Source organism: Piliocolobus tephrosceles, chromosome 15 (genome assembly GCF_002776525.5).
Source record: "Piliocolobus tephrosceles isolate RC106 chromosome 15, ASM277652v3, whole genome shotgun sequence".
Classification (NCBI taxonomy): domain Eukaryota; kingdom Metazoa; phylum Chordata; class Mammalia; order Primates; family Cercopithecidae; genus Piliocolobus; species Piliocolobus tephrosceles.
In genome coordinates this window covers 43,956,989-43,971,859 of record NC_045448.1, presented here as the reverse complement: position 1 = coordinate 43,971,859, position 14,871 = coordinate 43,956,989, and the positions used below count along the sequence as shown (strand labels likewise).

At 36.8% G+C, this 14,871-nt stretch overlaps 1 protein-coding gene across 2 annotated transcripts in view; it reads right to left on the bottom strand.

Moving 5' to 3' along the window:
- Positions 1-14,871, bottom strand: part of DYNC2LI1 (dynein cytoplasmic 2 light intermediate chain 1) — a 55,830-nt gene that overhangs the window by 28,383 nt on the left and 12,576 nt on the right. For both annotated transcript variants that reach the window (XM_023195726.1, XM_023195727.1), the window contains exons 4-9: positions 14,078-14,147; positions 11,603-11,691; positions 6,627-6,813; positions 5,312-5,380; positions 4,469-4,546; positions 341-417 (exon numbers count right to left, since the gene is read on the bottom strand). In XM_023195726.1, the coding sequence (XP_023051494.1) occupies positions 341-417; positions 4,469-4,546; positions 5,312-5,380; positions 6,627-6,813; positions 11,603-11,691; positions 14,078-14,147 (570 nt within the window). The remainder of the gene's footprint in view (positions 1-340; positions 418-4,468; positions 4,547-5,311; positions 5,381-6,626; positions 6,814-11,602; positions 11,692-14,077; positions 14,148-14,871) is intronic.

Below are 14,871 nucleotides of genomic sequence, written 5' to 3'. Positions count from 1 at the left end.
GTGGGAAAGGAAGTAAAATAAATCAGGGAGCAAGTATAATATTATCATTATTTTATTCCAGCCTCAAACTAAATGTTATGTAACATTTTGGTTGCAAAATTTGAGAAATATTTAAAGAATATAAGCAGGAAATAATATGAGATTATCCCCTTTATGTTGAGTCATGACAAAATAAATAATAATAAAAATAATTTTAAAAAGAAATTATCCCTTTAAGACTAACCATCGAGGTCACTTTCCTGGTCAAGACACAACAGACTGAGTAGAACAATAATCAGATGAGACAACACTGGCTAAATCAATCACTCAATAAATGATATAAAAAATACCTTAGCAGTACCTTTTGTCAATGCCAAATGCCAACTGGTTGATAACTCCACGTATTTTTAGTAACAGAGCTTCTGATTTACTGGTAAACTTTAAACAAATCAGGAGAACAAATTATATGCTCTATTTTCCAATCACAGAAACAGGTAAAATAAATATGGCTTTGAACAAATACAGATTGCAAAGAGAATCACTATTTAGTTGCCCAAAAAATACTTTTGTTTGAGTAGACAAAACAAAACCTGAATAAAGAAATCTTGGTAACTTTAACTTGTTCTTCAAACTTAATGAGTACATGATGTGGAAAGGACTTGTGTTTATGTACTAATCATTTCAGCTACTCATACAAATGAATCATAATCACTGTCAAATAATTTCTTTAAAATGTATATATGAATGTATGTTTATGGGCTGTATGTGTGTAAACGTACTCATTATGGTCTAAAAGAAAATTTTCCAAAATGCAGTTGGGTTGGTTAGAAAATAAGAGGTATACCTCAAAAGTAGCTTTCACATCCAAGGGTGTATTGCTGCCTTCCAAACAGTCACTGTGGGACTGCAGACTGGTCTAACGATGCTGATACTCACTAAAGTAATTTTTAAACTTCTTTTTAAATTGCTTTTAGTGCCTAAGCTACTGAATATTTTCAATGCTGGCATATAACTAGGGAAACCATAACCAGAACATTTCAGAGAATGAAAAGGGTTGGGTACTATTAATAATTAAGCTGTGACATCAGATGAATACCAGGACATATGGTTACTCTACAAATCTTTAAAAACTAGATTGGATTTCTGTAGATACCAAAAGTCATTCACAGCCAAGTCAAAATGACTAAGAGGTATGGAAGTGAGAAGAACAATTTTGAACTGAAATGAAATCTAATTATGAAGCAAAGATATCAGCATTATGGTTCCAATGGCAATTCCACAAGGTAAGCCTCGTTCTGGATTAAGAACAGAAAGTTCTTAATGCTCTCAGAGAAAGTATTCAAATGAGAACATTCATGTGTATATATAAGATCTGATACATTTATTTAAAAGAAAGCATTGAAATAATTGTAATCCTTCTACTGAGACCATGTTTAAAAATACATATAGAAAACTTTAACTGAATTTTAGAAATATAACTGGTCTGTTTAATTTTATTTTCTTTATGAGAAAGGAAAAACCTAATCACAAACATATTTCACAGAACATAGGGCTGGGAGAACATTAGAAGTTTTCTAACCCAACTTCTCCATCTGCTGCATCAATCACTTCTGAAACACCCTTCACAAAGACCTGAAGGCCTTCTGCTTAAACAAACTCAATACCTGGGAACTCATCTCCCCAAATAATTCATTCTGTTTTCAGATAGTGGTAGTATTAGAAAGTGTTTTCATATTTTGAGTAAACTCTGTTGATTCCTTTTTTTTGGACTTTAGAATAGTAAAGAATGAATTTAGTCACTTTTCTATGGAACATTCCTTCAACTATATAAGAGAGTTATCACATTTTAGGTGATATTCTACTGGTCCTCATATATAATAATTTTAAGTCCCTGCCATCCTGAAGGCTCTCCTCTGAATCTGGTTAACTTATCAGTCTTCTCCTGTTCTCTTTGGGGGGTGAGGAACATATTGGTTTTTTAAGAGATGGGGTCTTGCTTTGTTGCCCAGGCTGGAGTGCAGCAGTGTGATGATAACTCACTGCAGCCTTGAACTGCCAGGCTCAGGCAATCCTCCTGCCTCAGCCTCCTGAGTAGCTAGGACCACAGGCATGCACTATGATGCTAATGACCGGCTAATTAAATATTTTTTTTTTGGTCAAGACAAGGTCTCATTTTGTTGCCCAGGCTGGTCTTAAACTCCTGGCCTCAAGTGGTCTTCCCACCTCACCCTCCAAGTGTTGAGATTAGAGGCAAGAGCTACCACGCCTGGCCTGTGTTTTGTTTTTATTAACTTAATTAGATTGTTCATAATGTTGAATCAATATTCTCAACTGCACTGTATAGGATCAACTACAGTGTTGGAAAAAAAAACCCTGCTAAATATCATGGAATTTTGCAAAGCAGTACCCAACTTTCTTCCTTAAATGGGGCAGAGGGTAAGAGGAGATGTGAAACTGAAAGATGGGGCTTTGATCACTTTGGCTACATTCTTCCCGAAAGGCCTTATGGTTCCTTTGGTGGTCCAAAAGTACTCCACTAACCCAAACCCTGTTCCTTTGGGCTTACTGAAAGCTGAGATGAAGCCCTTCTCAAAGTCATTCCCTGGTCCCTGATCTTGTTCCATCTCCTGGGCCACAGTGAATCCCAGGCTTGCTGTGGCCTGCATTGACCTGACTTCATCTAAATTTGTACCTGTGAGACCAGAATGAGCCCTCCATCAAATGTAATCTGTTCCTAAAGAAATACAGGGATTTCCCTCAGCTAACTTGATAACCAGAAGTAAATGTGTGACCCTCTCTAGTGGCAAAAATAAGTAACTGCAAGATCTTTACCTCTGTACCCTCAATGAGTCATTCACTTTAAATTCCCCATATCCTCTCAAAATAGTAAATAAGAACATTTCCCAAAGTACTATGTCAACCGAATACGTAAGCAAATACAATTCAAACATAAGAGGTGATCATTTTTAAGAAAATACGTAATGAAAGGTATGTATAATGTTTTGAAAGGTATAAAAACTGAGAATACATACTTTGTAAATATTACTTTCAGTCAAAATATTCTAGCCATGAAGGCAAGGGGCTAGACCATGTTGTCTCTAGGTTCCTCTGAGTGCTTTAATTTGGAGGAAAAAAGAGACCATTAAATAATTATTCAAATGTAAAGGAAATTTTTTTTTTGAGACAAGCCCAGTCTGGAGTGCAGTGGTGTGATTATGGTTCACTGCAGCTTTGACCTCCTGAGCTCACATGATCCTCCCACCTCAGCCTCCCAAGTAGCTGAGACAACCGGTGTGTGCCACCATGGCTAGCTAATTTTTAAAATTTTTTGTAGAGACAGGTTCTTGCCATGTTGCCCAGGCTGGTCTCAAACTCCTAAGCTCAAATGATCCTCTCGCCTCAGCCTTCCAAAGTGTTGGGATTACAGGTGTGAGCCACTGCACCCAGCTGGAAATTTTTTAAATAAAAATGTTTTGGCCAGGCACGGTGGCTCATGCTTGTAATCTCAGCACTTTGGGAGGCTGAGGAGGGCAGATCACGAGGTCACGAGTTCAAAACCAGCCTGGCCAACATAGCGAAACCCCGTCTCTACTAAATATATAAAAATTAGCCGGGCGTGGTGGCACGCGCCTGTAGTCCCAGCTACTCAGGAGGCTGAGGCAGGAGAATCGCTTGAACCCAGGAGGCAGAGGTTGCAGTAAGCCAAGACCACACTATTGCACTCCAGCCTGGGTGATGGAGTGAGACTGTCTCAAAAAAAAAAAAAAAAAGTTGTTATATTTTATAGCATTAAAGGACATTTAGTGAAGTTTAGTCCTGCTATGGGAGATAATAACAGTGATTATAAAAACCAACATTTATTGAGTAATATTCTGTTCTAGGCCCTGTGCTAAGCATTTCACATATACTCCCTCTTTGAATCCTCACAACAACCCTATGAAGAAGATATTATTTTTCTCCATTTTACCCTGGAGGACAATGAGGCTTAAGTGAAATTAAGTGACTTGCCTAAGATCACACGTCTAATAAATGGTCACCTTGAGATTCGAAACCAGGGAGCATGCCTTCAGATTTCATGTTTTTAACTTTTACAACAAACAGCACTTTTCAAAAGAGCCTTCATCCCCAGTACACACACTGTTAGAGTTATTTTTTTGTTTTTCTTTTAAGGGAATACAGATTCTAATTCTTAAGGGGATACCAAAAAAGAATAAATAGATAATCAACTTGTCTCTTTAAACTTGGTTGGGATTTATGGATATAAACAATTTAGAACTTTTGTTCCAAAGAAGGGGGAGACCAACTAGTAGCACATGTTCAACAGATGCATTATCAAACGCTCTGTAAGGAGAGGTCTTCAGCAGTGGGAAAGCAATGGGACCATGTGCATTAGCAAAAGCATTTATTCCTTGTAGTTGTGCATCAAGTTGCTAACTTCCCCAAATTTGGTACTGTCCATTCAAGCCCAAAGGACAAGAAATGTACAAACCATTAATGATGCTCCATAATAATGTGCAACAAATCGAAGTGTCTTGCATATTACTTTTCTCTTCTCAGACTCAAAATCCTGTAGAAATATGTCATTTAAAAAAGTCAAGATAACCAAATATCTATAGCAGGAAGATTCAAATTATTAAATGTAGAAATAGATTATTTCTTATTTTTTTAAACTCACCTTCAGGAATAGTATTCCATTACCTTGATATTTGTTTCATAGAGAGTTGAACAATAGCTGCAGCCTTCTTAGAGCTTCAGCTATCAGATCTTTCTTTGTTTAAATACTTAGCTCAACAGAATTTAGATATAAGCACACATTTCATAGTGTGGAATACCCTAACGATTCTCTGACAAGCAAAGATAAGAAGGAACTAATTTTCTACTTTCTTCAATTTAAAAGTTGGGAAGTAAGTCCTATTCCCCAGTGACTGGGTTGAAGACCTTTTTTTTTTTAAGAGACAGTGTCTCACTGTGTAACCCAAGCTGGAGTACAGTGGTGTGATTACAGCTCACTGTAACCTCAAATTCCTGGGCTCAAGTGATCCTCCCCCTTCAGCCTCCCAAAGTGCTGGGACTACTGGCATAAACCACTGTGCCCGGCAGGATTCGTTTTCTAAATCTGCCTTATCCCCATTCTAATCACTGCATTTATTTTCTTTACCTATGTTTTTCTGTCCCAACTATGTCTTCTTTTCCAAAATCTTTAAGATATATGACTTACTAATCTATTCCTTCAATAATTATTTTTCTTATGTTGACATTATTTTTGTACCTCCCTCATAAAAAGCACAGCCATGTATGTACAACAAACTCAGCTAGAAGTGGAAGAGCTTACCTGAAAAATATCATATTTACTTCCAATTATGACCAGAGGTACTGGAAATGGGTCAATTAATTCACGATCCTGTTAATAAACATATTTCATTGATTTATTATAATTCTTTAATGCTAGGTGCTTAGCAATTTCTATTTACTTCCAAAAACATTCCATTTTCAATCTCTTCATAGGTGTTTACTTAATTTGCTTGACATAGAATTTGTTCCAATATTTAACTTTCACTGCCTAAGCTATATTTCATAAGTGTAAAACTAGAAATGGCAATTCCTTAAATTACTATATTTATTATTTTCCTTTTTCTACCCTTTTATTTCCTTATATAACATATTACCTTCCTGGTTTTTTCTTCTATTTTATGTTAACTGTTTGTTGGAATAGCATTTATCCAGCATAGATTTGTTTTGTTTCATTATTTCCTATGTAAACACTTTCTTCTTTTTTTTTTTTTTTTTGAGGAGGAATCTCACTCTGTCGTCAGGCTGGAGTGCAGTGGCGCGATCTTGGCTCACTGCAACCTCCGCTTCCCAGGTTCAAACGATTCCCATGCCTCAGCCTCCCGAGTAGCTGGGACTATAGGCACACACCACCACACCCGGCTAATTTTAGTATTTTTAGTAGAGATGGGGTTTCACCACGTGTTGGCCAGGATGGCCTTGATGTCTTGACATCGTGATCTGCCCGCCTCAGCCTCCCAAAGTGCTGGGATTGCAAGCATGAGCCACTGCACCTGGCTACACTTTCTTATAAACTCTGGATAATATAAAATGCTGCTCTTAGTTTTCCAGATGCTGATATTTATGATTGTATTTGAGGAACCTGTGTTACTATCATAGTAACTTTATAATTTAATTAGCTGTCAGATGATAAAAAGATCCTGAATAAGTGACAGAAACAAATGAATGTAAAATGCAGAGTGATAGTGAAGGCTATTAAAACTCTACCTCTTGCTTAAAGTTGTAGCTTCATCTAGTCTTTGTCAGGTAACTTTTGTACAATCTGGCTTTTTATCTTCATTTTTACAGAGATTATAAAATCAATATCAAACCACTACTTTAAAACTCTTATTTCTCTGATTGGTGTAATATGCCATAACAATCACAGAAGATGTCTAACAAGAAGATACAAGGAATCTTCTTTCTTGTTTGCTTTTACTGAGGTTTTAATAAATTGCTGTAATTTTCCAGTAAGCAGGTTCATCTACATCAAATGAATTTCAAGTCATGCATAAAAATCTAAAGAAGTTGTTTGTGATGTTATCATTAACTATATACGGGACTAAGGAGTCCAGTAATAATCCCAAACAGCAACTCACAGGATGATCCTTCTGCATATTATTCCAGATCTTCTGTCTCATTTCAGAAACTGCTTTAGGATTTGTCTTTCCCAGTTTCGTTATCACTTTGTCTACATGGCTTTTTGTGGCTTGCAAGAGATTTTCCATGGTGGGCCAAAGATCATTAGGTTTTGAAAGATCCAGAACGAGAATAAGAGAAAACGTCCTAAAGAAATAAAAACATTTTTCAAAAAAGACTCAAAATAATTACCATTTTGAAACCCTAATGTACTGAAATTTATCAAAGAATAACTAAAATATACCTTAAGGGGGAAAAAAAACCCCATAGCATTATTCTAAGACCCTCAAACACAAAACAAAACAAAAAACCAAAAACCAAAGTCATAGCCTTATTTATTCCAATACTTCCCTCTAGTGATATTTAAGTGTTACAATAGTGGAACTAAGTTTCTGTTTGAACTAAAAGTAGTTTAGTTCAAATAGAGAAGCTACAAGCATTTGGGCCGACAATGCAATGTTTACATCCAGTTTTACTATGTGCTCCAAAAAAGGGAAGCAAAAATAATAAAAGAAGCAAAAACAATAACACAATAATCAGGTAAAGGAGAAGAAAAGAGATTTATGGGTGGACCTTGCTAGGGAACTACCTAGCTAATCTCCACAATAACCCTCTCCAGAAGATGTTATAATGTCCATTTTATAGATTAGAAGTCTAAGGCGCAGATTTACATAATGAGTAAATTGTAGAACTGGTATTTAGATCCAAAGTTACATGTTTTTCTGCAATACCATTCTGTCTCTCTGAAAGCACACTCCTGACCACCAGATACACCACCACCATCACCATATGCACTTGTATTCTGTTCATGCACATCAAACATAAATCTAAACTCAGCAACGAAAACAAACATTCCCATTCAAAAATGGGCAAAGAGGCCAGGGATGGTGGCTCATGTCTGTAATTCTAGAGCTTTGGAAAGCTAAGGCAGGAGGATTGCTTGAGGCCAGGAGTTCAAGACCAGCCTGGGCAACATAGCGAGACCCCATCTCAACTACATTAAAAAAAAAAAAAAAGAAGGCAAAAGACTCAAGTAGACATTTCTCCAAAGATATACAGATGGCCAATTAACACATGAAAAGATGTCCAACTTCCTATCCATTAGGCTAGCTACTGTCAAAACATTTTTTTTTTTTTTTGATGGAGGAGTCTCTATTGCCCAGGCTGGAGTACACTGGTATAATTTCAGCTCACTGCAACCTCTGCCTCCTGGGATCAAGCAATTCTCCTGCCTCTGCCTCTCAAGTAGCTGGGGTTACAGGTGTGCACCACCACGTCTGGCTAATTTTTATATTTTTAGTAGAGACGGGGCTTCACCATGTTGCCCAGGCTAGTCTCGAACTCCTGACCTCAGGTGATCCACCCACCTGAGCCTCCCAAAGTGTGGGATTGCAGGTGTGAACCACCGCTCCTGGACTAAAACATTTTTTTAAATGAGAAAATAACAAGTATTAGCGAGGATATAGAGAAATTAGAACCCCTGTACATAGCTTATGGGAATGTAAAATGGTGCAGACGCTATGGAAAATAGTATAGTGATTCCTCAAAAAATTCACCATAGAATTACCAGATGATTCAGCAATTCCACTTCTGAGTCTATACCCAAAAGAACTGAAGGAAGAGATTTAAACAGATAGTGTACACCAGTGTTCATATCAGCATTACTCACAACAGTCAAAAGATGGAAACAACCCAAATGTTCCTGCATGGATTAATGGATAACTAACCTGTGGTTATTTGTTTACACAATGGAACATTATTTAGCCTTAGAAGTGAGGAAAATCCTGACACATACTACAACAAGGAAGAACCCTGAAGACATTATGCTAAATGATATAAATAAATAACAAAAGGACAAATAATGAATGATTTCATTTATATGAGGTACTGGAGTGGTCAAATTCATAGAGACAGGCAGTAGGGATGAGGGTTGCCAGGAGCTGGGGAGGGAAAAATAAGGAGTTATTGTTTAATAGGTAAAGAGTTTCAGTTCCAGAAGATTAAAAAGTTCTGGAGAGAGATGGTGATGAGAATATACTTAATGTTACTGAACTGCACAGTTAAAAATGAGTAAAATTTTATGCTATGTGTATTTTACCACAATAAAAACTAAACATACATAAATCTAGGAGTATTTTAAAAAATGGTTACAATAAGTATGTAGAACCATAATCCTTGATGGTTTAGGATTATATCCAATAAAACCAATATATCCTTGATCAACACAGCAAACATTCTGCTAGAAGACATAGCACAAAATTATAATGTTATTTAATTATTTTGTTTAGTTCAAGTGAACAGGCTATTTTGTATAATTCAAGCAAAACAGTAACAATTCTGTTGGTCTAAATTCAGAAAGTGGTCTTTTATACACTAATTATCAAATTTTCTAAAAATCATTGCATTATTACATGGTCTAGGCAATTATGTTTATGTCATTTTAATAAGCTCATAAACAGTTTTGCTTAACTGTAAAAATAATATGTACATTTTTAATTGTACTCATTTTATTTTTAGGGTTTTGGTATGGTTATGTTTCAACTATGATTTAACATTTTTTCATTGTGATGAAATGGATATAATGTAAAATTCATTATTTTTTTCAAGTGAAAAATTATTTTAAGCAAAAGAAAAATAAATTACTCAAATTTTTCTAAGATTAAAATTTTTGTTTACAGTATATTGGAAATACTTTTGTTACTTTTTACCTATTTCATAGCAAATGATAGCACCAAATTTTTTTTAAATAAACTCTTAAAACAGAGATTCAGACTACAGGAAATGTTCTATGACCAATTGTCTGAAGTCTGTGGAAATGTTCAATGCATTTATAATTCTATAAGTGGTTATTTCAGAGATAAACAGTATCTACAGTATTTGGTAATATTGTTTTCTCAAGTGTGGGACTTCATCCAACACTAGGAAATTATGTGTCAAACGAATTCCAGTCAAAAACACTTTGAGATTAGCAACCACATGAAGAATGAAATGTTTTCCATGAATTATTTAACCACTCAGCAACCTACTTTAGACCCAAGCCTATGAATCCCTTTCCCTCTGTTGATCATAACCCTGACCCTTCCTCTTTCCTAAAGCAGGTCCCAGCTGTCCTGGGGCTCCAGGGAAAGGAAGACCAAGACCTCACAAATGAGGTATTCACCCTCGGGATGATCTGGGTTCCTGCAGAACCTAGAATTCCCACAACCCCAGCAGGCCAAAACCTTTTGGGCTTTGAGAAGGGGAGAGAGGTAATATAACAAATCAGCTGAATAGGAGCCAACTCCCGACCCAGGGAAGAGCCAGCTTCTGTATTTTCACCCTTTCAGCCTCTGGCCACTCTAACTGGAAGCTCCTCCTACCCTTACTATCTTTCTCTCTCTCTCTTTCCCTCGCTCTCTCTTTTTTAAAGAGACAATGTCTCATTCTGTCATTCAGGCTGGAGTACAGTGGTATGATCATAGCTTACTGCAGTCTCAAACTCCCTGGCTCATGCAATCCTCCTGTCTCAGCCGCCTGTGTAGCTGGGACTACAGAGGCATGCTATGATGCCTGGCTAATTTTATTTTTTAATTTTTTGTAGAGATGGGGGGGTCTCACTATGTTGCCCAGGCTGGTCTTGAACTCCAGACCTCAAGTGATCCTCTAGCTCTGGCCTCTCAAAGTGCTGAGATTATAGGCCTGAGTCACCGCACCTGGCCCCTCACCATCTCTTCTCAACCACACCACTAGGCACTATTCCCAGGCAGCTTCACTTATTTGTCTCCATTAAAGAGAGACAAATGAAAAACTATCTAACTGTAAAATTCCATGTTTCTGAAAAATAATATCATAGGGAAAAGTGTTTAAAAGTGGAAAAGCAAAATCTAAATATGTATATAAAATATCCCAAACCTGTACAAAGTCTATTTACAGACATTGAAAAGGCTGAAAGAAATACCTCAACATGTTAAAGTGGTTATTTTTTAATGTGATTCTGGTTCCTTTTACTTTCTTTGTGTCTTTCAATATTTTTACAAGTTTTCTATATGAGCATATATTACTTTTGTAATAAGTGAAAGAAAGTAAATCATATTTCATTAAAAGGAAAAAAAAAAAGACAAAATAAAGCCAACTGTATCCAGCCAGTTCTAGAAAAACAACAGTCCCTTTAACAAGAAATAATTCCATCCTCCAAGGAGCTTAATGACCGACATGTAACAACGAATTGTCAAGCCCTTTGTATTTGATCCAGGCAGCAGCAATGGTTTATGTTAAACTCTAAGAACAAAATATTTCAGATTAAAAAAATATGTTTTTCTTAGCTAAGACCAGTTCCCAGGAACATTGTAAGAAATGTCACAATTTTCCACATATTTGGCCAACATGTGGGAGTCACTGTCAGGAAAACATCACTCAAGCGTTCTGAGGTTTCCCCTAAGTTCTATTTCTCTAAGGTCAGCAAACGGAGAGACTTTCTGTCTTCTCCGACATATAGTCTTCCTTTAAATGAAGCTTCAAGGATGTAAATTAGCATTAAATTCAAAGGTAGCTTATAACACTCAGCTGAAGAAAAACAACTCAGAGCCGAATTAACTCATACTGAGATGGATAACGGAAAGAATTAAGCTTTTCAAATTTATTTTTACAAAATGAATTCATTGCCCAAGTGTAATTTGATGTATTTTTTTTTTTTTTTTTTTGTCTGTCTGTTTTCAGTTTGCAAAATATGTTACTGGGGGAATGTCAGCTATCTCAGTTCAGCACAGGCCAAAATCTTCGTTCTTTTAAAACTTCTTTGAAAGCATTACAATTTAGGCATTTAGAAAAGAAGTGGGCATAAGCCTTCAGCAACATAAAACTCTGCTCCAAAATTCTGAGTGAGAAAAGTCAACTCATACTTCTCCTAGGGACACTCCTGTGTACTACTTACAGCTTTTCCTGGAGCTGGCTCACTTACCGTAAGGTGTCACTTGTGATGGGTACGCTGATTAAATCCAATAAAGAGGTTCCTCCACCCAGTTCCCAAAAGTGAGCAATATCTTTTGGCTGAAAAACAAAAATTTTTAATTTTTTGAATTTTAGGTACTTCTTACATGTCATTAGCACTTGACAGTAATAATTATACATATAAAATACTGTAGTCCTTAATCAACCCTTTCTTGGCAGTCAAAATTTTTGACGCACCCTCAAAACGCACCAAAGCACCTATTTTAAAGAAAAATGATGAAATATTCAGAATTCTCTATATGTGTAAATAAATGCCCTAATTCTAGTAATACTGTAACAGAAGACATAAACAGTGCGTCGATCTTGTAAATAAAATATGTGGCATACACTTATGCAGATTTTAGATAAAAATTAACCCGTTGAGCAAATTTGGTATTACCTTTTGGAAAACATTTATAATTCTAGATAGAAATAAAACAGGTGAATAGGAAAACATTCCTGTTTAGGAAGACAGAAGCTCGCAGAATGAATTAGACACACGTAAGGCATAAAGAAAAGGGACGAACAAATGGCAGTCCCGGCTGTGGATCGAGACTACTTGAACAAAAGTATAAGCAGATGATTTGTTCCTGATTCCTGTGGAGAATCTGACAGGCTACCACTGACAATAATACATGGTAGGTGGGGGAACAAGAGATCAAACAATTGCTTCTCTTTTTTATAGGACCCTCAAAATAATAGGAAACTGACAGGGCTAGGCAGCCAAGAAGTTCAGAAATAAGATCATCTAGGGTTAGGTGCAGTGGTTCACACCTGTAAACCCCAACACTTTGGGAGGCCAAGGCTGGAGGATCACTTGAAGCCAGGAGTTCAAAGTCAGTCTGGCCAACACAGTGAGACTCCATCACTATAAATAATCTTTTGAAATTAGCTGAGTGTGGTGGTGCATGCTTGTAGTGAATTTGTGGGGACAGTTTACTTGGGAGGTTAATGCAGGAGGATTCTTTGAGCCCAGGAGTTTGAGGCTGCCATGAGCTATGATCCTGCCACTGTACTCCAGCCTGGGCAACAAAGTGAGACCTTGTCTCAGAAAGAAAAAGAAAAGAAAAGAAATAGGACCATCTATTCCATAAGACGTTCCTAGATTGTTGGCTAATGGCATTTCTGCTTCTGTCCTGACACTGAAGACCCTTCAGGTCACTGAAATTGTGTGAGGAGCTGACAAAATATTTCTATTTAGGACTCTTAGGGAATTAAATCTGAGAAAGATATGATGCTTCCAGAATGAACATGGAAATATCCCACTTGACAGTACAAAGTTCAGGAAAAAAAAAAAATCACACAAATTTTTATGTATCTACTCCCACGAACCTGGAAGAGACAGAATGTCAATAAAATAAGTTTTAGATGAATATATATTATTTTGGATTTTTGACAAAATTTCATTTTGCAATCTCTACAATTGTGTGGCTGTTCATCTCTGAATCCTTAATTTTTGTGGGGAAAATAATTATTCACTGGAAAATCTCCCTCAATTCACAATTTGATAAAGGGAAGTTTTTAGAGCTCTTCTCAAAAGTTAAGCTTATGAGAGCTGTCTCAAAGTTTCCAATGAAAAGCATCATTACATTTCTAGGCTTATTACTCGTGTCAAAATTCAAGTGGGTCACAAAAATGAAGTTCTCCTGTACCTCCATATATTATGTTTTTTTCTTTAAATTTCAGTTTTAATAACCCATTTTCGTTGGTGAATCCTGGAAGCAATGATAGGAAGTTTTATCTCTTTATATACTGTGTACTGATGAGCAAACATTTGGACTAAGTCAGTGTATAAAAATGTGCCTTTGTTAGAGGAGCAGCGGGATGCTCCATTCTAGATTGTCCTTCTACACACTTAACTTTATTTAAGAAATGACCTCTTTTCAGGTGACAACTCCAAAAAGATTCTATTTAGGAATTCCCCCCACCCACCGCCAATATATATTATAAACCCTCCTTCTATCCTGAAGAGTTTATAATGTTCCTCTAAAGAGACATTAAAACAAGTGAAAACAGGATTATAATCAAGTAGGGCATACGATCTCAACTGGTATTATCAACTTCAAGATGCATTTTGAAACGGTAGTAATTTAGATTTTAAACAGTATATTTTCATAAATATTCCACAGGTCAAACCTATATTTTAGCAGATTTTTGAGAGACAGAAAGTAACTCACAATACTATTCTCATGAACTGTACAATAAAGTTAAAAAGGTATCTTATTACAGCATTTTAAGACATAATACATGAGAAGGCTAAAATCTTTTCACAGTTTGGGTTGGCTTCTATCTGCCACACTGCATTTCAAGTTTAATGGCAGACAGCTATGAAGTGTACAACTGGATATGTTTATTGATTACAGATAAGATGGAAAATGTAAAACAAAGTCAGCAGCATTACTTTCCCATCTATGGGCATAGCAATGTCACTTTAAAAGACACTTACTGTGTTGTACCCTTTTGCTCTTCTTCCATATGTATAGTCCAAAGCTAAGGTTGGCTTTGGTGGCTCGTCTCTGTAAAATAAAGGCAGATAGTATCATCATTGTAGGTGGTATTAGTTTCTTATGCTACCATCTTACCTGATTCATTTTTCCTTCCTCTTAAAAACTTTATTAGTAGAGAAGTTACCTTGTATAATAGCATTGAGATAAATTATATATACAAAAGAAATAAACCTGCAAAACACCATCTTAGTGGATTTTAACGGTGCATGCATAATGTGGTAGCCCCTAAAGGCACTGCTGGGGCACGTAAAGAATGACTTGAGGCTAGCAGTGTGGATGGCCATGCTGGGCACAAGATCTCCACATCCAGGCCATGCAGGAAGCACTGACACTGGGTTGTTTTTTTTTTTTTTTTCTGAGATGGAGTCTCGCTTTGTCGCCCAGGCTGGAGTGCAGTGGCGTGATCTCGGCTCACTGCAAGCTCCGCCTCCCAGGTGCACGTCATTCTCCTGCTTTTTTTGGATTTTTAGTAGAGACGGGGTTTCACTATGTTAGCTAGGATGCCCTCAATCTCCTGACCTCATGATCCACCCGCCTCGGCCTCCCAAAGTGACACTGGGTTTATATTCAGCCATGATGTGAGGAGCTAGGAATCTAATGACTGTCACATTACAACATCAATGCAAGACTTGGCCAGGCATGGTGGCTAATGCCTGTAACCCTAGCACTTTGGGAGGCCGAGGCAGGTAAATTGCTTGAGTCTACGAGTTCAAGACTAGCCTGGGCAACATGG